The 23328-nt window shown below is 37.8% G+C and overlaps 1 protein-coding gene across 1 annotated transcript in view; it reads left to right on the top strand.

The window, feature by feature from the left end:
- The window catches only part of mef2ca (myocyte enhancer factor 2ca), a 37197-nt gene extending 16149 nt beyond the window's left edge, over nt 1-21048 (top strand). The window contains exons 3-10 of the mRNA XM_082157022.1: nt 2111-2314; nt 11868-12008; nt 12187-12370; nt 14409-14456; nt 16997-17169; nt 17762-17891; nt 18666-18789; nt 19788-21048. Of these exons, the coding sequence (XP_082013148.1) occupies nt 2111-2314; nt 11868-12008; nt 12187-12370; nt 14409-14456; nt 16997-17169; nt 17762-17891; nt 18666-18789; nt 19788-20154 (1371 nt within the window). The 3' untranslated portion in view covers nt 20155-21048. The remainder of the gene's footprint in view (nt 1-2110; nt 2315-11867; nt 12009-12186; nt 12371-14408; nt 14457-16996; nt 17170-17761; nt 17892-18665; nt 18790-19787) is intronic.
- Nucleotides 21049-23328: the final 2280 nt, after the last annotated feature.

Here is a 23328-nt window from a genome sequence, read left to right as displayed (position 1 = left end):
ACAAACACCACCATCACCATGTGGATTAGGGCCTTCTCTCTTTGACAGAAATTAGATTAAATGGAGAACAAATAGTCTCCTGCTTCTCAGATTTGTTAGAAAAAGACCTCAGCAATCTCACATATGTCTCCTCTAGAGTTTAGGCAAAGCTATTTAATCATTGTGGATTTTTTTTGTATCTATACTTTGTGTCTATTTGGTATTTTTATTTGTGTTGAGGAATTTTAAAAGAAACATTTTAGAAAAATAGCTCTGGCTCAACCTGGTGCTAGCAACACCAAATTCATGGGTTTGATTCCCGGGGAATGCATGAACTGATAAAGTGTATTCCTATGCAATGTAAGTGGTAATTTGGATAAAAGGCATATGCCAAAAAAATGCATCTAAATGAGACAAGGTTGATACCTAAATGAGACATAATTGCATAATTGGGAATTCCAATGAGCCATTTGAGTTATGAAAGAGAAACCTCTGAGAAATGCATTTATTTGTGTCCTATTTAATTTTAAGAGAAGAAAATTGATACTTTCTTAAGACATAATTGAGAACCTCTTGAGATATTAAAAAGAGCAGTCTCTGAGCAGTACACTATTACTGTATGTCAGCAATTGTCTAATTTGGTTCTTCATTCATTCTTCCTCTGAATCTGCTACTTATATGAGACATAAATGAGAACTCCATTAAGGTTCCTAAGCTTTCAAAGAGCCAACTCTTAGCAATAACATTTCCTTTCTATCTTGTTTTGATGCCAGAATTGAATAATCCAGAGTTTGAATATTTCAGTCAGATGCCCAAGAGAGTTCTTTTGAGTTTTGTGCGGCTGTTTCGCACTGAATTTCATTCTCATCACAGATGGAGAGTTTGTTCTGTGAGGGTTTAAATGGTGTCTTTGGGAAATTGTCCTTTCCAAATGGAATGTGTGCAACGCTGCCGGCGTGCCTAGGTGATGCTGGGTCATCATTAGCCAAAGCAATCCTATGAACCCTGCCACCCAGGGGCTGTCAATTTGTGAAGCGTGCTGGGCAGAATTTCACCTTGAACTCCCCAGTCTAAATTTAGCATGGCACGTAGAGCTCTGATAGCTCTCTAACCAGAGTACCCTGTCAAACAGTTTGGTTTTGGATGGATGGGACCCTGTACACTCAAGCAATAAGTTTCACTTTGATGGGGCCTTTTACGCAAGTCATGCAAATGTTAGTGAAATGAATTGCAAATACAAGTCAATGAAGTTCATATTTTATTCAGGGCTTTCGATTTAGCTCATTAATTAAATTAATTAGTCAAGGGGGAAAATAACGCGTTAAAATTATTAACGCATTTATATCCTCCCCTCTCCGGACATATGTAGTTCATCTTACATTTCATACAGTTTATTGGTGATGAGTTGAAGCAGGGCAACAACTCACTGTATGATGGAGCCTATAGAATGAATGCCCCTAAAATTCAAGATATCAGGGCAAAAATGCCCCTGTACTAGTTTTTGTCTCATATTTATCATGATATATTTAAGCATCACACGGGTGCTGTTTTTGTCCCGAATAGAAAATATTACCTATGTCTCCGAGCAACACAGAAAGGTGTTTGATTTCTGAATGAATCCGCGTTTTGAGCGAATCAATTGGTTGAACTAATGATTCAATGGCCCATTCATAAAGAGAGCCATTTACTTCAAATGATTCAATGACTTACTCATTTAGAAATTTACCGCCACCTACTGCCAGTTTTAGTTTCTTATTTAAAGTGTATTTTCATTTGAAAATTTTAAACGCTTGACAGCCCTAATTTTATTGTATCGGTTCACAAGTTGTGGGGAAGTAAGTGTTTGAAAGTTATGAGCATTGCTTGGACGGAAATGCTAATTACTTTGCTGCTGAAAAGATCTGCTGTCTGGTGAATCTGATGAAGGATAAGCTATAGTTAAGAAATCTGTTGAGGACTTCACATGCTGGTAACAATCTCTGTTGGTTGACATCAAACTGTCTATCAAGGTTGTAAACCATTTTGCAATCATTGCCAAACAAGTAGACTAATACGTTATGTCTATGTCATTGAACGAGAAGGTATCAAATCTATCCCAGTGTAACCCTCTCCTTGTTCTTTTGTTTATCAGGTTACGTTTACAAAGAGGAAGTTTGGACTAATGAAGAAGGCCTACGAGCTGAGCGTTCTGTGCGACTGTGAGATCGCCCTCATCATCTTCAACAGCACTAATAAACTGTTCCAGTACGCCAGCACCGACATGGACAAAGTTCTGCTTAAATACACTGAGTACAATGAGCCCCATGAGAGTCGGACGAATTCGGACATCGTGGAGGTGAGTTCCCCTTGGCAGTATGCACAATTTAGACATCCCAATCAAAGTGTTTGCCAAATAAATTCAGTATTATTCAAGCATTATTTGAATCATCAAGCATCAAGAAAGTTTGCTCTGTTTTTGACCGGCAGTTATTTTCTGAAGAGTGAGCAAGTGATAGGATTTGACACCTGGCCCGTGTTTTGCTGGTGATTTGTTAGGGAACATGTTGTAATAGTCCTTGCAAAAGATGTTTGGCACATGCCGTTGCAGTCTGTAAGAACAGATCAGGCTGAGCTAAAGGACAGGGACGAGGACTTTACTGTATCTCGTCAGGACCGCGTTACGCAACAGGTTTAGGAGGACACGGCAGGTGCCACTGGCCAAACCAGGTGCCCTACGCGGAGACTTAAGATCTTGCTTGCTCATCGCCGCCACTTTTTGCGACACGTGAGCTCCTGAAAAGGTCACGGGGCACACGTGGGGTTGCTTTAGGTAAGGGTTTCCTTGTCCACCAATATAAGACTTCAGCGTCTTCTGCTGAAATCGTGACTGAAAGACCAAAGAGCAACTGTGAAACTGTTCTCAGCTCTTCCAAACCACCTGTCAAGCCTGAGTTTGGGAAGAGAGAACTTGAAGGTTCCCACCCCACATGCATGAAAGGCCATGGCGCTCCCAGTGGGAGCAGTGGGAAAAATATTTCCCCTGGAAAAGTCCCTTTTCCAGTAAAAACACCCGATTGATTTGCGTAGAGCCCTGGTGGTGCCACACAAACAAACTCTTCTCTTACTAAGTACGGGATGAAGAAAAACACGCTGTAAGGATGAGGAATAACAGTATAGATGCTGAAAGGGGCGTTTATAAGAGCTCAGTTGCGGTGAAGGATCTCTTTATCTCTGTGCGTTCGAGCATGAGCCGGTTATTGTTTCACAACTCACTTCACTTGCACATAACAAGCTGCAAATTCAAACTCTATTATTATACTTTGACTGTTCAGTCTAGTGTACCACCGTTCGACAGGCCATTTGCAACGTTGACACATGCATTACAAGCAAGGCCCTGGGGTCAGACTTAGCTGGGATTCTGCTGGTTTTTTATGAGGCTGAGAGGGAAAACAGCATGGCTTGCCTCATGAGAGGAGACACATCACGTCTCCACGAGGCAAATCTCATGGACACCCTGCCAAGCCAGTAAGGAGCCAGGGTAATCCCATTTCCTCGATTAGTGTAATCTGAAAATGCTCCTTTTAATCCTAAAAACTGACAGCGTGCACTATAACCCCATGCCGTCCCCCGTGAACCGCATGTTTTCCAGACCCCACACCTTAGAGTTCGCGCTCTGCTGAGAATTGTCAATGAGACCGTTGGCGCAAGGAAGGAAAATGTTAATTATTTCCAAAGGTCGTGCTGTTAATGGCTACATGGCCGGCTAATGAGATTGAGCAAAGCTCTGTGCGTATGGTAGTTGACCTCTTGTGTTTGGTCTTGTGCTAGAAGGCACTGGAGGTGACAACCTTCCCCTCCTCCAATTTCACCCACACAAACCTCTGAGAAAACATGCCTCCAGCGTTTGGCACATCAATATGACTTTAAATGTAACGAAGAAAACATAGTCAACCTACTTTTATAAGCTGGCTCCATTTCAGGCACATTTGCCTCAAACATTTTTCTTCTCTCCTAATTTAGATAATTTGTCTTCATGTAGTTGCATGCCAATGCATTCTTAAGCACTGCTTTTTTGCATGCTCGGTTCACTCACTGTTCTCCAGGTGAAAAGGTTTGTCTAAAGTCATTGCTGCACAATCGAGTGTGCAATCTTTGATCAAATAATGATTAGAAGTGTTTTTATGTGATTGCTTGCTGCAGCAATGGTTCTCTGGTGTATTTAGAGTTGTTGGTTGCATGCACGCATGATGGCACTTGATCTTCGGTTGAACCTTGATGACGATTGACAGATTAAATCCGTGAATCAGATTTGAAAGGCTTATACTACTCTGTATTAACACTGTCACATTGCAGTCACAACATCAAGAGGATGCCAGGAACTAGAGCTTACTGCCATTACAGCCCATTTGTGATCAACAATTTGATTAAATATGCATGTGTATATATTTATAGAATTATTTAATTATTATAAATATGAATAGTATTAAAAATAAAAGTAATGATACAAATGTGTATCCCCCCCCCCCCCCAAAATAAATCTGTGCCACACTCTTTAGGAATTTTACCAAAAGAGAGACATCTTTGTTTTGCATTCCTTCACCCCTCCTTTTTCACAAACGGTTTAACATGAGTATACTGCTTCACTTAGTAACAGCGTGTTGTATTTTGCGCTTTTGGCCTGAGACTCGTGGTTATTTATAAGATGGAGGACTTTCACATTCTTTACCCCGCTGCCCCTTTTCCGTCCTCTGTCCTGGGCAGAAAGAGGCTAAAGTTCTCATAGCGTTGGAAATAAGGAGCAGACGCCCAACTTGTGTGCCAGACCTCCTCCCCATTCCAACCCTTTGTGTTTTTACATGGTCCTTCCCCATTAAATGCCTGAAAACCGGTAGTTACCTAAAAATAGAAAGCAGCACAGCTAAAAATAGCTCCGGCCCGGCAGTCGTGCCAAGGAAAATGGAGAAGAATAGGAGTGTAGTGCCGGAGAGAGAGAGAACAACCACGCTTGTTTGTCCCCCCACTCGATTTTCTCTCTGAGAGAAAAACTGACCACAGACAGCTGCGTACTTCACTAACGCTTACATCAAACTTGTTAGGGTGGGATTTTCACACTTTTAAGAGAGGAAACGGAGAGTTCATTTGATTACGTGACTTCTTGTGGCATGCTCCTCTACACTTCCCAGACGCTTTCTGTCGGCTCATATCTGCCATCTGTTCAGCTATGTAAACTTGAAAACACGGTGTGAAATTCGAGCGTGCAGTGAACTCAGCCCACATTTGGGTCATTGTTCTGATCCGCTCATGCTTAGAGTTTGAAACGCAGTATTTACTGCCCTGTTTTCTTCATCCTCGATTGAACGACATCAGAGGGCGGTTTTACATTCCACGATTAATCTGAACCTTGTTGCGTGAGTCAGGTTTTCCAAGACCCAACGGCGAGCCAGCGCAGCACTAAACAGTTCGCTTTTACCAGGACTCTATTCTTTCTGAGAGTGCTAATTGTTAGCCGGCAACAATAATGTTTTTGAAGACTATTTCCAGATTTGCTGCCCTTGATAAGGAGTTCATAAAGACAAAAGCTGTTAATTGATGGTGAGAGAGGAATGCTTTATTTCTTTATGGTGTTGCAACCGATTGTAGATGCCGTGGCAAGTCGAGTCAGGCCATTATCGTGGCGTGCTACATGTCAAATACAGTTCAGTTTGGTGACTATGAATGATTGGGGCCCACAAGAGCCCATTATTGGGCTACAGTAAAGGGCTTTGTGTTCTAAAGGGCTTGATCAGCCATAATTTAACATGAATAACCATACTGTCCTCTATAGATGCGGCAATGGAAAAAGCTTGCTGAGTGGTCACATGACAAGGAATGTAAAGTGATGACATGCATGTGTGTGATTATTTACAGAAAGGCCAAAGAGGGAATTGTTTAAAATTCATAAATGTGGGCCTGCTTTGGCCCGGTTCTCCCAGGAATGATCCTGGTGAGGAATTCTTGCCCCGCGTCAGCTGCAAAGCATGAGAAGTCGGGAGGTGTCGTTTCCAAAGCCACCCAAGAACACCAGGGAGAATAGGACGTTCCCTTTTTTTTCGAGCCCAACTCGGTTTCGGGACACTCTTCCGCTTCCTTGCGGTTGGATTGGATATCCATTGGGTCGGTCACTGTCGTAATTATGCTCTCGAGTGCGTTTAATACCAAACACACGGCGCTCAACTCGTGGCAGTGAAAGAGAGGGCCTTTGATTCGTTATTATAGGGTACTGAGAGCATCAAAGGAGGTAAATTACCCAGAAGTCCCCAGTGTGGCATTTTCCAAACGTTGCCCAGCTGCTGTGGTCAGAGCAGCTGGTGGAAAGAGCGCTGGAGGAGGGCCAGACAGTGCCACGCATTGGCCATGCGACCTGCCGCAGGAACGGGGGCGTCCCTTCTGGCAAACTCGTACGTCTCTAATAGGATTCCGCTTCTTTTACGGTCGGAATCAGTACGGCTTTCGTTTTTCCACACAGATCCATCTGCTTTTAATAAATCAAGCTTGATCTACCAGTGTTTCGGCAACACAAATCCAGTCTTATTTGGATACTTTCTGTGCCTTTCGTACTGACAATTTGCCATTTCCTTTCGCTTCAACATGCTTTTGTGTTACAATAACTGCGGCTGCACTTGTCTGTGCGAAGTGTTGTGCTGCCAGTTTGTGAGTCACTGAGTAAATCAACAACTTTCCACACAGGCAAACATGACACACACACACATGCTCATCTGAAGATGTGGAATAAGTTCTTAGGTGAATATCCCTACTGACACACGAGACAATAAGACGACGTTTCCTTGAACCGAGCTGCCTTTTTGTGGTCACATGCTCTCAGTTTGATTGCTTTTTTCTGGGCGTCTTGGATGTGGTCTGTGTTTATGTAGACGGGCAAAATGCAGTGCCACCTTGGTGTGTGTGCATGTTCCTTAAAGGGAAGTCAAGTCACACATGAGGTCTCTTCAATGTTTCGATTGTTTCTCCTAGACAGCAACGTGGCTAGAGATTTTCCTACTTCTCATGTCGTTCAGCTCTATACTCTTACTGTTTTTTAACGAATCTCACTTGTTTAAATTTGTAATACTCCTAAAGAAACATCTGATACTTAAATGAGACCTGACAACTTATGAGCAATACACTCTTGACAGTTCAACTTGTCAAGAATTCTCTCATTTGTCTCTACACAGTAAAACATTATATATGATCAATAGGTTATAACATATTGTTTTACATTGCTTTAACTCATCAAAATTATTTAAGCAATTTTCATGTTATACATTTTTAAAAGTCAGTTTAATGTAATTTCATTTGAATTTTTTTAAACATCCAATTTGATTGTACTCAAAAATGTAAGCCATTAATTTTGTTTTACGGTGTAAAAGGATTTTTATTTCTCTTTTTTCTCATTTTAGGAGAAATATCTGATTCTTAAATGAGACATAAGAACTCCTGAACTAAGAAACAATATCCTACAGTATGAGTGATACACTCTGACTTTGCCAAGAATCATTTCATTTGTAAAAAATATTTTTTTTTTAATATTTTAAATACTTTTATATTTTTATGTATATTTTATATACATTTTATTTGTACAAATATACATTATATTTGAATATATCATATCAAATTTTATAAGAAACATCTGAGACAATGTTAATAAAAAAGTACACATACTGGGCTTATTAACGTTAGATTAAACTGGGAAGGGTCATGGCACTTGCATATTGTTGTCCTATTGTTAGTTTAACTGCTTCTATTGTTCTCATTTGTAAGTCGCTTTGGATAAAAGCGTCTGCTAAATTAATAAATGTAAATTTGTTTCTTTTATATTTATCTTTGAGGAGATACATCTGAGATGAAGTTGATGCTTAAATGAAACATAATTGAGAAATCCATAGTCTCCTGAGTTATGAAGGAGCAACCTCTGAACAAAACACTCTTAAGTTGTTTCATTTGTTTCTATTTTAATATATATCCTATAAAATGTTATATGAAACATCTGAGACAATGTTAATAACATAATTAAGAACTCCATTAAGGCTCTTGAGCTATAAAAGAGCAACCGATGAGAAATATGTCAACAATATGTCAACAATTTTTATTTCTCGTGCATTCGAGGAGAAACATCAGCAGCAAAGCTGAGAGGAAATATGAATGAGAACCCCATAAAGTCTCCCGAGCAATGATTGAGCAACCTATGAGTAATATAATTGTCCTCTGGGTTGGTGTGTGTGCCGTTCGACTCCCGTTTCTCAGACTTTGCCCTTGTTTAACGAGTCTCCTGACACAGTGGATTGTAATGAGCCTGGTTTGAGGTGAAGGGAGACCACCCATGTGGACCTCAGAAGAGGGTACGCGGTGACGTGACACACTCAGTCAGTCAGTCGGTTCGTCAGCTGCTGGCCAACAAACGGCATTGGTCAGCTGTCTCCACACGTTACCACCTGCTAGTGCACGCACAACATCATTTCTCCGCTGAAGGTTACCGGATCGCTCGCTATATAGGACGCCGTGTCTACGTGCGGACGGACTGGGGCTGTGGATGCCGTGTGGGAGAGGGATGCAGCGCTGGTTTAATTAGGAGCAAGTCTCCATAGAGTTGAGAGGACTAGGAGCAGAAGGAGGCGCTGATGGCTGTGTCTCTCCTTTCTTCTCCTCTCTGCCCTCATGACAGCACGCTTCAACTTAAGGCATAGCTGAATTCATTTTTTTCTTTACTTTACTTGAAGCGAATTAATCAACAAACATTTATAAAGGCAGGAGACATCAATCTGGCTGTTTGCTTTCATAGCTCAGGAGGTTTTTCAGGAGAAGTTTTATTTACATTGCATTGAAATGCAACAAAATGCCAGCATTTACATTCAGATACAGACTCATTTTGGGTCTAAGAATCAATCAACTCTGAGATGTTTTTCCTTATAAGTACTTTGGAAAAATTAACATGGATATAAATTAGACTCTTTTTTTTTATGGCAATGGAATGCTGCTGTAATTCTGTTATGAGTCTCACTTGGGGCATTTCGTAACACAACTAAATGCAAAAGTATATGGGTTTATATGTTCACTTAAGCCATGTTTTGGGCAACTTTGTCTCAGATGTTTAGAGAAGTTAAATTATGCATAAATGAGTGAAGAGTTTGCATACACTAAAATATAGAGATATAAAATTAATCTGGATGGTATATGCCAGATAATATGGTCTTGGGAGAAATTGATGACAAATTCATATTGAGTTCATATTGAAACTTGACTTATTTTGACAAAGCACCATTTGAGTCGTTGCGGAGATCTTTTTGAGGAAACAGATGTGGTATTTTTCTAAGGTGCAAAATCTGACTTAAAGGCATAGTTCACCAAAAAATGATAATTCTGTCATCGTTTACTCTGCCTCATGTCGTTCCAAACTTGACTGACTTGCTTCTGCAGAACACAAAATAAGATATTTAGAAAAACGCTTCTGTGGTTTTTTGTCCATACCAGCTTATTATCATTAAAGTCCCCCTGTAGTCAATCATTTTATCCCTTAAAACTCACCTTTGATCACCAAAATGACATATTTAAAAGTTTTTTCCTTGAAAAAAAATCTTCATGCCTTAAAATAGCTTGAATGTAACTCTACACCCTTGCCTCATTTAGTATATGCGGTTCTATGAATATGCAAATTAGCCCCGCCTCCACTCACTCACTCACTCCAGCTCACACGTTGACGTGATTGGTTACAAAGTAGTTTGTGACGTCAGAAACACCAGTGATTTCAAACCGCATCTTTGGTTCACTGCAGTTTTAAGGAGAAAATACTCATCAATGGTGTTGATTTATGAATTTGCACATGGTTTGTCTAAAAGCACATTAAAAACACCACATATAGACATATAAAAAACATTAAAAGCTTGATTTTCACCACAGGGGGAGTTTTAACTAAAAAGAAAAAAAAAAAGAAAAAGAAAAAGAAAGAATGTTAATTGAAATAAAGCTGAAATAATATAAAATATAAATATTAGATGAAAAACTTAAACTAAATGAAAATGGCAACTTGGCAATTAACTGATAAGTTTGTTTATCCACTAACTTATATTACTTAATAAAAACTAAAACTGAACTAAAAAATAAATTAAACTTAATAGTATATTTATACTAAATACTAATAGAAACCGTATTAGTATATTAATAATACCAAAAAAAAAAACCTGTTTGGTTTTCAATGTTCTTCAAAATATCTTTTGTGACATAAAATGTGTGTACATTTTCTTTTGTTGGGTGAACAACTATTTTAAGCAAACATCTTCACTTGTTCGCCATTCAATCTATAAAAACTCGAGACATTAAAGTTCTGTCCCGCTCTCGTCGTTGTCCTGTCTTTGGTGTGTAATGAACTAAACAGGAATGCTCGGCTGAACACGACCCTCCCCCTGTTGGTCTGGAGCGGTTCGTGCCAGTCTGAATGTTTAGTCTGCTGATGTCAGGCTTTGGGATCCAGCCGTGCTTCTAAAAGCACTGAGCTGGGTCGGACTGTGAGCTGGAGGTGTCAGCGACCCGCAGACGGCTGGTGTAGGGTTTCTGGGATGCTGCTGCTGGGTGGTACTAGGGCAAAAAATAGCCTTCTACGGCCATCCCCGGGGTTTGAGGCCGTGATTGGCTGCGGCCCCGGACCCTCCCCCGCCCCTTGAGCTGAGGAGATTTGTTGGACAGGTGCAAAGGCCCTGACAGGTGGAGATGTCTTGAATGAGTGGAATTGTTGTGGTCCAGCGATGTGGCCGCTTGCCGCTGAGACCCAGCAGAAAGATTAGCCAAGCCACTCTATGTCACTTTAGATCAGTTTTTACCCTGATTCTAATTTACAAAAACACAGACGAAACACTCTGGAGGCGTCTTATTCTGACATGGGAAACATTTAAACCTAAAATCAAACATTCAGCTTCTGGCATGGGTAATAATAATAGAGTTGTTTTGCGTAACAAGCACCGCTAATGACAGCAAAGTGATTACTGTAAAGTTTCATTCCATTTTAAGTCAAAGTTTGCTCAAACTAGACTCTCAGAGGCTTCAGATAAAAGGATCAGGCTCTTCAGAGGAATCAAAGGCTCGTGTTTCACAAGCAGGAAAAGCTTGATTTGTTTTCAAATGTAGCCCTCGTGTGGTCAAACAGGAAAATGCTCCATGGTCATAAAGTGATATTCAGGATTGAATACAAGTTAAGCTCATTTAACAGCATCTGTGGAATGGTTACGTTTATTTATATATATATTAGGGGTGTAACGATACCCACGATTCGATACATATCACGATACTGAACTCACGATGTGATATTATCGCAATACTCAGTCATATGGTAAAAGGTTAACAAAAATGTACTGTTGATTCAATTTGGTTACATTGTGGGTGTAAATGAATAGGCTTGGACTTGGTGCTGGTAACCCAATGCACAGGACAATAAAGACACCAGAATAAAAATATTCATGATTCTGAAGCTGAAAATACAGAATTATTTTAGATGAATATGCTTGCACTCGGTCGCTGACTATATACAGTATATTTAAAATAATGTAGGCCACTTTTTACTGGTAACATAAGACATTTGGCATTATCAGGACTCACAAATATTCCCCCATTGCATTATTATACTTTATATTCAACATTATATATAGCAGTTTAATGTAGTACTGACACTAAAACACTAAAACCTGAATTTTTTTCTCACACCGTAATTTTTATTCATATTGTCACCATCCACGATGCATTATATTGCATTTTTGTATTGCGATATATTGTGACACGATATATTGTTACACCCCTAATATATATATATAGTAATTTTCTGTACACAGTATGCTTAATTTTCACACGTTGAATACTAGCGTTTAAGTATTTTTGTGTATTTGTTTCAGACTCTGAGGAAGAAGGGTCTAAACGGCTGTGACAGTCCTGATATTGATGCTGAAGATTCAGGCCACAGTCCAGAATCTGAAGACAAATATCGCAAAATCAACGAGGACATTGACCTGATGATCAGCAGGCAGAGACTGTGTGTAAGTGCAGTAAATGTTTCAGATGTCCCATTTGGAATCTCAAAACAGCCAAACATTGGCAGATTAATCAACCTGGCTGATAATTCACTTCATCCCCCCAAAAAATATCAAATTTTTCATCTTTGTGGATGTAAACATTTTACAAAATTGAATGATTTCCATGCATTTTGGTTTATAGGCCATCCCCCAGTCTAATTACGACATGCCCGTCTCAATCCCGGTGAGCAACCACAACAGCCTGATCTACAGCCACCCAGGAGCGTCCCTGAACCCCAACCTGCTGCCGCTGGCCCACCCCTCCCTCCAGAGGAACAGCATGTCCCCTGGAGTGACCCACCGGCCCCCGAGTGCAGGCAACACAGGTACTGACCCCGCACCGGGCTCTCCACTTTGCCAGGGACTCCGGACCGGAGTACAGTTTCAAATAATGTTCATTTACACATCATTAGAAAGCAGCTTGAGGACCACCAACAGCTCCACTGAGGCTATGAAAACACACCTCGCATGTATTCAAAAACCGCATACAGATCATTACATACGCTCAAATATTTCTTTCAGCCATACTCAGCTGTGCCGGGCCGGGCCTATAATATAAACACTGTGTACTCAGCAGAACTCCTGAGGTTGTCCCAGTGCCCCCCAAAAAAAAGAAAGTGTATGTCTCTATGGGAGTTTTGGCTGCTTATATAAAGGAACTCCCGGTTTTCAAGGGGCAAATAAAGATGACCATATTTTCCTTTTAACTCCCGTTCTTCCTTTTGAAAAGTTTGCGTTTGTGGCCTGGGTTTCATCAAGAGGAAGCTTGGTCAGTTTAGGATTTATCAAAACACATTATCCGTACTCGGAGCACATGTGTATGGGTGTTTCTTCAACTGTCGCAGGGATTGATTATTAAAAAAACATACTGATTTTAGATCTGAGGTAAATTTAGATCTTTACATGAAAGACAATTATTTGTTTTACCAGACCCAGACTATTAATCTGAAAATGTGAAAATCCATACATTTTTTGTATTAAATTAAAATATAATGAAAAAGTTTTGAAATGAGAAAAATATATTGTATTGGTCATATTTATATATATATTTGTAACACATATTAGTTCATGTATATTAAATGTATTAATCGCGATTAATCGTATCTTACATAAAAGTTTGTAAATATATACTGTATATGTATATGTATGTATGTATTTATGTGTGTGTATACACACACACATACATACACACACACACACACACACACACACACACACACACACACACACACACACACACACACACACACACACACACACACACACACAGACTAGTATATATGCATGCGATTAAAATAGATGCAATTAATCAATTTGACAGCACTGATGTATAATGTATATACCGGTATTTGTATATTTATGTAGTTTTAAATATATTTTCAAATCGTTTTTTTTTTTTTTTTACTTAAAAATGAGTAAACTATAAAACTATTAAAATGTAATAAAAAATATAATTTATTAAGTTAGTTCAATTATTTGAAACTTATATGTCTATAATAACTTAAACAAAAAGTGTAATAAAAAAAAAAAAAAAAAAATTTATATTGATTTTTATACAAATATATATTGCATGTGTGTGTATGTATACACATATATATATATATATATATATATATATATAATTTTTGTTTTGTTTTTTTGTATTCCAAAAATGTTTAATTTCTACCACCACGGACTGATTTAATATGTGGTGAAAATTATATTTGCTTTAGACACAAAAAATTCTGAATCCTCCTGTGATGCACATTATGTGCCATTGGATATTGTTAGTAGACAAGTGCGACAGTGTGAAAAGTCTTAAAGGAGTTTAATTTCTAAAGGTCCACAGCGCCAAAAGAAACATCCAGATCTGTGCGTTCAGAATGCATATAGAAAGACAGAGAGGAAGCAATGAGAAGAAAAATGAACAAAGTGGTGGAGAAAGACAGTCTGTGGTGGCATACGTGTGGGAAGTGTAATCCTTCTGTGGGCTTGTTATTATTGTCTAAAAGATCTATTTTGTGCTCTGGTCAGAGTCCTTTAGACCGCAGCGTCTGTCCTGTCATTATCCTTGGCTCTCCTGGAACAATTTGCTTCGTATTACAGGAGCAAAACTAAATATGAGTCTTGGCATGGATCGCGACGTCTGAAACCGCGCAGGCTTTTCAAAGGTTTTTCTTGGACGGTGACATCTTCTCCATAGGGCCGAACAGGGGTTTGTGGGTTCGGATAGACTTACAGACGGGAGGTTTTTTTTTTCATGCTGGCTTTCATGCATGTATCTTAATGAACGCTGGAATGTGTAGCGGTCCGTCTGGAGGAGGCGGCAGTCAGGCGTGTTTGGAGTGTCAGTCTTGTTTAATGTCTTCTCTGTCCTATCCTCAGGTGGCCTTATGGGTCCAGACCTCAGCAGCGGAGTGGGCACCAGTGCAGGTAAGAGTGATGTACAGTATATTTACCATACGTGTATGTTTGCTGTCTCAATAGACAGACGGAGCCACTCGGTTTGATTCAAAGCTTCCTTGTGCTTGGCTAGTTCCTCCCCGGATATTTACCCAGCGCACCGCTGTAGGATGTTGCGGCGAAGCGCCTTAAATAGTATATTTAAAGAACCGTTTCATTAAAAAAAACAGTCAACACCTCCGTTTGGAAACATAACGTGTTATATTCATAGAATGTCAAGATTTGAGGCTGCGATTCCACCACAAAAGGTCTAAAAAAGCCTAAATTATGTACCGTTTGTAGTTTCAAAGTCTGTGAACGCAGTTCATTCATGAGAAAGATTACAAGCGTTAACGTTTGAGCCAATGCATGCATGAAAGAGTGTTAGTGAAGCTCAAAGAAAATGGACTTTGCACATTGTCACGGTAGCGGGTTTAAACTCACTGGCTGTCAACACCATCACTGCTTTGGTGCAGAAGACTCAAACGGGAGCATAATGAAATGCAAATGTTGAAAGTGTGGATGACAGGAGGACAACATGATGAGTAGAAGCCTAAATTGACTTTTGAAGGTGGTTAACACCTCCAAATGTTCCTGGAAATAGGTCTTTAGGAGGAAAGAACAAAACATCTAAGATGTGATTATAAAACATCGGAGAAAACGTCAAAAAAAGTAAACTTTTGGAAAGATGGCGATGCTCTGCGTTTGACGACGTTTGCAATTTCTTTCTTCCATATATTCCATTTTTCCCATAGTTCTGTGGCGTTATTGTGACAGATGGCAACAATTTAGTGACAGCGTCTTCAAAAAGACCACAGAACTAATATTGTAGCTGACTTCTTAGAGAGCATGTGGAAACATAAAATATCCATGAAAAGACTTTATTTTATTTTAGACAGATTTATCAAAAACTGTGACAGCCGTCAGATTCACCAATTTATTTTAAGGTTTAGCTGACCTCTTCAAACAAGTAGCTCATAAGTTTTTTCAGACTATTTTTAAAGATTTTTTTTATCTTTTTTTTCCCCAAGTAGGGAAACTTGGATATAGAAAGGATAATCCACAGCTAGCTGTGCATTAAACTAATGTAATGCATGACGTGGAGGCAAAGAACCACCCGACGAGAAGCGTTAAAGCCGTCACTGATGTTTGCAGTGCTAAATTTGATTGGAAGTGTTAAAATTATGTTAGATCTAGCATTCTGCCCACTTTGAATCAGACAGAGAGATAAAGTAGTGCAGTAAGGTTACATTTATTTGATTGAATTATAACATTTTAATGAATTAGCCTATAGAGAGAGAGAGAGAGAGAGAGAGAGAGAGAGAGAGAGAGAGATGTGCATGTGAATTACCTGTGTCTCTCTGTCTTTCTACTCGCATTGAAGCTGTGAGTTAAATTTACTTTAAAAAAACAGCGACAATGATGAGTGATATAATGCAGCGTTTCAGTAGTGAAGCGAGTTTATTAATAAAAGTCGCGGGCCAGCGTTGACAGCAACTCTCTGTGTGCGCAGTCCCGCAGTGCAATCTCCGATCTCTTTGTGCGTGTGTGTGTGTGTGTGTGTGTGTGTGTGTGTGTGTGTGAGTGAGTGTGTTGCCTGAATTAAAGCAGCCCATTAATAAAGAACGGTGATTAAACTGACTTGGAACTACCTGTGCTAAAACGGTTTTAATGCACTCCTTCCAACCAATCAGAATCGAGTATTCAGACAGACCATGGTATATCTCGTCACTGCAGGCGAATGATCATGCACAAAGTAATATAAACGAAAATCTGTATAAAAGAAACAATAGGTCATTTTTAGAGATACATTTTATTAGATTTAAAGAAATTGTTTCTGCCATGGAATAAAAAATTTAACAGATAATTGTGACTTTTTTTCTGACAATTGAGTGTTATAAAGTCGCAATTATGAGTAGTGATATCCAATTGAGAAAAGAAGTCAGAATTGTCAGATAAGTCGCAATTACATTTATGTTTTAATAAAGCTTCCATAAACATCACAAAAATGGCACCTTCAAAAATAAAATGTTTTACATTTATATTGTATAATTATTTTTGTAAAATTATTATTATTATTAAATAATACAGAAAATGTATAAACAATGCAGAAAAAGGTGTAACTGTTATAATAATAATAATAATTATTATTAGTAGTAGTAGTAGTAGTAATTATTACTATAAGTATTGTTGATGTTATTATAAATTAAATTGATTACAAATTATTTAGACAAAACGTGCTTTGAAATGTACATTTATGTGATTAAATGATCAATTATGCAAATGTTGGGACACAGTCATAATTTCTTGACATTTAAAGCTTTATTTCTTATAATATTTATTTCTATGGTATAATTGATGAAAAAGAAATCCAGGGCATCTCCATCAGTGTTTTGATAATACTTCTATATTGTATTTGTGACGTGAAATTGCTCTAGCATGTTTTGCAGTTGCTGTCTATCATATTATTGTGAAAGTGTGTGTATGGTCATTGGTGTTAGACTGACTCGTCCTCTTTCACTGTCCCATAGGAAACGGGTATGGAAACCACCGCAACTCCCCTGGTCTGCTGGTCTCTCCGGGGAACATGAGTAAGAACATGCAGGCCAAGTCTCCTCCGTCCATGAGCATGAGCATGAGCAACCGCAAGCCGGACCTGCGTGTCCTGATCCCCCCCGGATCCAAGAACACCATGCCCTCCATCGTAAGTTCACATCACCAGTGCCACACGCCATAATATGATCACTGGCCGTCAAGATCAGTTGCAATGAGGATTTAATGCTAAACACACCAGCACTGCACATATAAAACCAGTTCAGACCATCAAATATATGCCATAAAGACGTTTCTTCAGTTTTACTAGAACTAATTAGAGCTGTATTCTTTTAACTGCTCACCAGTCGGAGGATGTTGACATGTTGCTGGTAAGTAGCATCATTGCACACCTTCAGTGAAACACGATTAACCATCAAACGGAGCACAGAAACAGACAAACAAACAGAAAGTTTGGTCAAATTCACACTGAAACAAAACAGTCTCATTCCTCTGTTGCCAAGGGGACTGCAGCGTTAGTGGTTCCCATAGCAACAGTGAAACTCCGGCAGTGATGGCTGGATGTGAGATGATTGCAGGGTGATTACCTGTTATTGGTCACATGTATCTATAAATATCAATATATCTTATATCTATTAAGCAGTTAGACAGAGCAGATATGATGCCACCTGCACATTTACTGTTCGTCCTGCGCACGTGAATTCTGTCGCTGTTGTTTTAAATGTCATATTTCTTTCCCACAGAACCAGAGAATAAACAACTCTCAGTCCGCCCAGTCCCTGAGCACACCAGTGGTGTCTGTAGCCACACCCACTCTACCAGGACAGGGAATGGGCGGTTACCCATCAGCCCTCTCTACCTCATACGGTACAGGTGAGTGCTGCTCAAATAATATAATATCATCGAATTTAATATAATATAATATAATATAATATAATATAATATAATGAAATATAATGTAATATAAACAACATTATATTATTATATTATTGTTTATATTAAATTATATTACAAAACATTATTATATATTATTTTATCATTTATTATATTATATTGATTGTTTTATAATATAATGTTGATGACATTACTTTATTATATTATATATTATATTATGTATTATATAATTTATCGTATTATATATATATATATATACTGTATTATACACTACCATTAAAAAGTTTGAGTTCAGTAAGATTTTTAAATATTTTTGAAAGAAGTCTCTCGTGATCACCAAATCTGCGTTTATTTGATTTTAATAAAGTAATATTGTGAAATATTATTACAATTTATAATAACTTTTGTTTGCATTTATTTGAAATAGAAATCTTTTGTAACACTATAAATGTCTTTAATGTCACTTTTGATCAATGTAATTCATCCTTGCTGAATACAATTAATTTCTTTTAAAAAATCTTACTGACCCCATATTTTTGAACTATAGTGTATATTCAAATTATTTTAAATGTGCACACTATGCACATTTAAAGTTTACTCAGTAAATCTGAACTGTTTGAAGAGTCTTAATTACACCACCAGATGGCGTCATTGACTCAATGTTCTTTCAGCCTCTTCCTGTTGCAGTAAGCAGGAGATTCAGTCCAGTCTATATGCAGTGTGTTGAACAGAGATCTTTCTCTTCCCTTCTAGAATATTCTCTCAGCAGTGCAGACCTGTCCTCTCTGACCGGTTTTAACAGCTCAACTTCTCTTCATCTGGGTTCGATGACCGGCTGGCAGCAAAACATGCAGCATTCTGGCCTAGGACATCTCGGGTGAGCATCTTCACCCCTGACCTGTGCACCCAAACACACTGAAGATCAGCTGTAATACTCACTATAACGACAGACAAATCACTGTGGGCATGTGCAGTGTTATATCATGATGTAAGGGCTAGAAATACAGAGGGATCCAAAAAGTTTTGATTTTCTTTTAATTAAAATTCAACACAAATGTGAATATAATATAATATAATATAATATAATATAATATAATATAATATAATATAATATAATATAATATAATAATACATTGTCGAATTCATGGTATTTCATTTTAACTTTTCATTTAAATTGTTTTGCTGGTGATCTGCAATTTTAAATGTAATTAAAAATGTCAAACTAATAATATAATATAATATAATATAAAATAATATATAATATACTTATTGTATAATAATATACTTTTTACTTGTTTTCCTAGGAATCGGATTTTTTTTCATTTATTGGAATTAATTTTTTTTAAATTAAAATATCAAAATGCATTATAATATAATATAATACATTTTGAAATTCACGATTTTTTTTGTTCAGTTACATTTTTCACTTAAATTATTTTATTGGAAATCTGGGATTTTATATTAAATATAATATTTTATTAATATAATAAATAAATAAATAAAATATACATTCTAAAATTTAACAAATTTTAGAATGTATATTATATTTTATTATATTATATTAAGAAGTACTATATATAACTAATTTTAACTTAAATTGTTTTGCTGATAGTATAGTGTTATAAAAATGTAACTAGCTATCTCAGATTTTTGGACAATTTTAAAAGTGCCGAAGATGCATAAAAACATCAGTCTTAGAAAAGTGATAGTCTGCATTAATCTCTCAAAAATTTTGGGAAATTCATCATTTTCACCATTTATATCCTCATACGGTCATAACCTGTTTTGTGACTATCTATTTCCCAGCACTGTAACATCAGTGAGTCGTCACGTTGTTCCTCGGCCTATAACCGTGTCTCCTCTCTCTCCCCACAGGAACTGCGGCAGCACACAGTTATGTCAGAGCTCCACCCTCTCGCTGCCGTCCAATCAGAGCCTGCACATCAAGTCGGAACCCGTGTCTCCTCCCCGGGACCGCGCGGGAGGCACCCCGGGGGGCTACGCTCAGCCCCTGCCCCCTCCCCTGGCCCAGCAGGCGTCCCAGCAGGGTCACCTGCGGCAGGACTCGGGACGCTCCCCGGTGGACAGCCTGAGCAGCTGCGGCAGCTCGTACGACGGCAGCGACCGCGAGGAACACCGCTCCGACTTCCACTCGCCCATGGGACTGCTGAGACCCTCTCAGGACGAGCGGCAGAGCCCCTCCGTCAAGCGCATGCGTCTGTCCGAGGGCTGGGCCTCGTGATCCCGCTTCTCAATCTGGAGATTTCACTTTAGTATTATTATATTTGTTTCTGCGGAGTGTGAGTGCTACATCAAGTATTAAAATTGATATATATATAAGATAAACAGGGGAGGGAGGGAGGGCGTGTTTGTGATTTGGGGTTGGGGGCAAGGGACATGCATCGCTTGTGCCACGTGTGGGGAAAACGACAAAAAAAATATATACATGTAATTTTACATACGTGTGTATGTATGTATACAAGCATACAGGATTAAAAAGAGAAGTCTGGTACTCTTGTTTGGTAAAGCTACTTTTTAGTTTCAGTAATATATTATGCATAATTAAACTATTAAAGGAGGCATTGACGTGTCTCAGGGCTTGTACAAGTAATATTCGGGGCCTTTACGCTCACGTCAATGCGCACTAACTTGCAAATGTATGTTATCACAGACGTTGTTGTGTTGCAGGTTCAACGTATTTATGTAAATAGAGAACGATGAGGCTTTTGGGTAAACGGACCTGCCAGGATTTGCAGGTTTATTTGCGATTAACGGAGTGATAGAGAAAGCCATCACGCACCATTTTAAGACTACACGGGCCCAGGGCTGAGGAATGGACGCGATTTTTACAATTCTAAACGGAATCGGGAAGTGTTCCAAATACACAAATTCTCTTGTAAATGTTGTTGATATTTCAGAGCCGTGTTAACAACGTTAAAGTTCTCTGGGCCATGTATTGCCTGTCCCCGGTGGAAGAGATGTACAATACATTTTGCTTATATTTTCATAAAAATGCAGAGCATTTGTTGCTACCTGTTGACCACATGAGTCAGAATGTGATTTCAAGCTTTGCCGATGTTGAACAGAGAGGTAAAGCTGTGTGAGCTCCAAAAATAAAGCCATATAAACAATTTCACTTTTTTTTTGCTTGCTTGTTTCTTCAGGATTTGCTTGCTTGAAATCTTCATTGCTTGCATGGATTTTGATCAGTATGAATCAAATGTTTCTTTAGAGATGGATGTTTTTGCATATTATGATGCAAAACTAGACCAGAATTTGTATTTTTTTTGGTAGGTTGTATATTTAAAATTCTTAAACTGATGCATTACTCATCAAAACACTGGTGTACGACATTTTACAGACATTTCTCACTGTAAAAAAGTCGCTGCCTTAAATTAAGTACAATCAACTTGAATGTTTAAGTTAACTAAAAAAAAGTGTTGAATCTTGTATAACTTAAAAAAAAATGCTTAACTTATTTTGATGAGTTAAAGCAATGTAAAAACATATGTTGTCATCATTTATTAATCAAATTATTATTTTTTTACATAGTACACTGTAAAAAATATTGTTGGTTTAACTTAAAAAGGCAAGTCAACTGGTTGCCTTAAAAATTGTGTTCATTGAAATAAAAAATTTGAGTTAATACAATGAAGGAGATTGGTTTAATCAACAGAAACTCAAAATATTGTGCTATCTGAACTTGATTTGACAAAATAAAATAGAAAATTGATAAATTAAGAAATTTTCTGGAGTTCCAGTGCCAAAACTAAAAGGCATAAACCGTGATTTAAACCATCATGACTCAAATATGATTCCTCAGACCACTGAGAGTTCATTCTCATTTCACAGCCTAAACTGAGATCTTCAACTTCATATTTAAAACATAAGTCTACAGTAAACCGCTTATGAAATATTTACAGAAAACACACTTAGGAAATTAGTGTAAGGTTCTGGTAAGCTGCATGTGATTCTCCTTGTTTGTCTTTTAGGGATTGTTTGATGGAACAATTCATGCCTTTATTTATAGCAAAATATGTATACTTTAAAATCATTTTGCAAGGTCATTGTCTGTCTAGTATATGCTCACGTTTTACTAGACTGGACTGATAATCATCTTTATAGTTGTAAGGCTGGAAATGACATCCAACACCTTTAATGATTTAATGTGTCGTGATAAGCAATTCATCATAAGAGCAGAAAATATGAAAAGAGCAGGGCAGAATTTCTGCTTAAATCTATTAGAAATCTCACAGGAATGTTTGATTCTAAATAGTTGTGACTTGTCAAATGAAGAGATGTTTGTTGCATTTGAAGCAGTAAAATATCGCGTTTTTTTTTTATTATAATAGCTGCTGAATCCTACTCTTTCCTTATGTTACACATTTCAGTCGCGTTTAGAAATATATCGGCATCTCAGTTCATAAGCAGAATACACCCAGACAAATCTTCCGTGAAATTAAAGTCGACGAAATTAGTTATCACACACACACACTGTAGCCTACGTGTGAGCTGAAATATTGAAAACCATATCGACAGGACGAGGATATCATTTTAATTAGGCTATTAGTATTAATTAAGCGGAAACACGTTCGTGCCTTTAAAGATCATTGTTTATTCCATTACAATCGTCATCAAAAACAACAAACCAAACTATAATTCATTAAACACGCGGTAAAACATATTTCTGATCATACGCAAATTTACAGTCAGTAATTGCTTCTATAATCTTATTTTGAGAATTTCAGATACGTATAAAGTACAGTATAAAACCATAAATTAGATTTAAAGCGTTAAAAAGCGATCGATAGATAGATAGATAGATAGATAGATAGATAGATAGATAGATAGATAGATAGATAGATAGATAGATAGATAGATAGATAGATTTGTTTTTCAGCTGGTGCAAAATCTTCAGTTTATTTATGTCTAAAGAACTGAAGCTTAAAATATTATTCAACTGCTCTTTAATTTATGGTGAAAATTAAGCTTTTATCTGTCTGAAAACTGTGCTAAATGAAAGAACTGCACCATTGTATAGGACCGATCATATAGATGGAATAAATGTTTCAGGTTCCTGATTCTGAAGTCCCCTGATGTTAAGCTGCTGTTGGACTGTCGCCAGGTGGCGCTGTAGTGCAATAACACACGCGTTCATGGACAACTGTCGAAATATACAAGCTCAAGTCTGGGATGATGTATAATAACATATTGTGAAATGCAAGAACTAGTAATAAATACATTTGAAAAATATATGCTACTATATTTAAAATAAATAAAAGCTAATAAGCACACTGAGATTTCACATCCACAATTATTCCATTGTGATTTCTTCGAGTATAAATGACTACAAATATATTTATCACGGGAAATAGAAGATATAATCACGGTCTACGTTTTAAAGAGGACATTTGCT

Source organism: Leuciscus leuciscus (assembly GCF_965113295.1).
Source record: "Leuciscus leuciscus genome assembly, chromosome: 24".
In the NCBI taxonomy this organism is placed as follows: domain Eukaryota; kingdom Metazoa; phylum Chordata; class Actinopteri; order Cypriniformes; family Leuciscidae; genus Leuciscus; species Leuciscus leuciscus.
The sequence above is the reverse complement of the archived record's forward strand: the minus strand, read 5'-3'. Positions and strand labels throughout refer to the sequence as shown.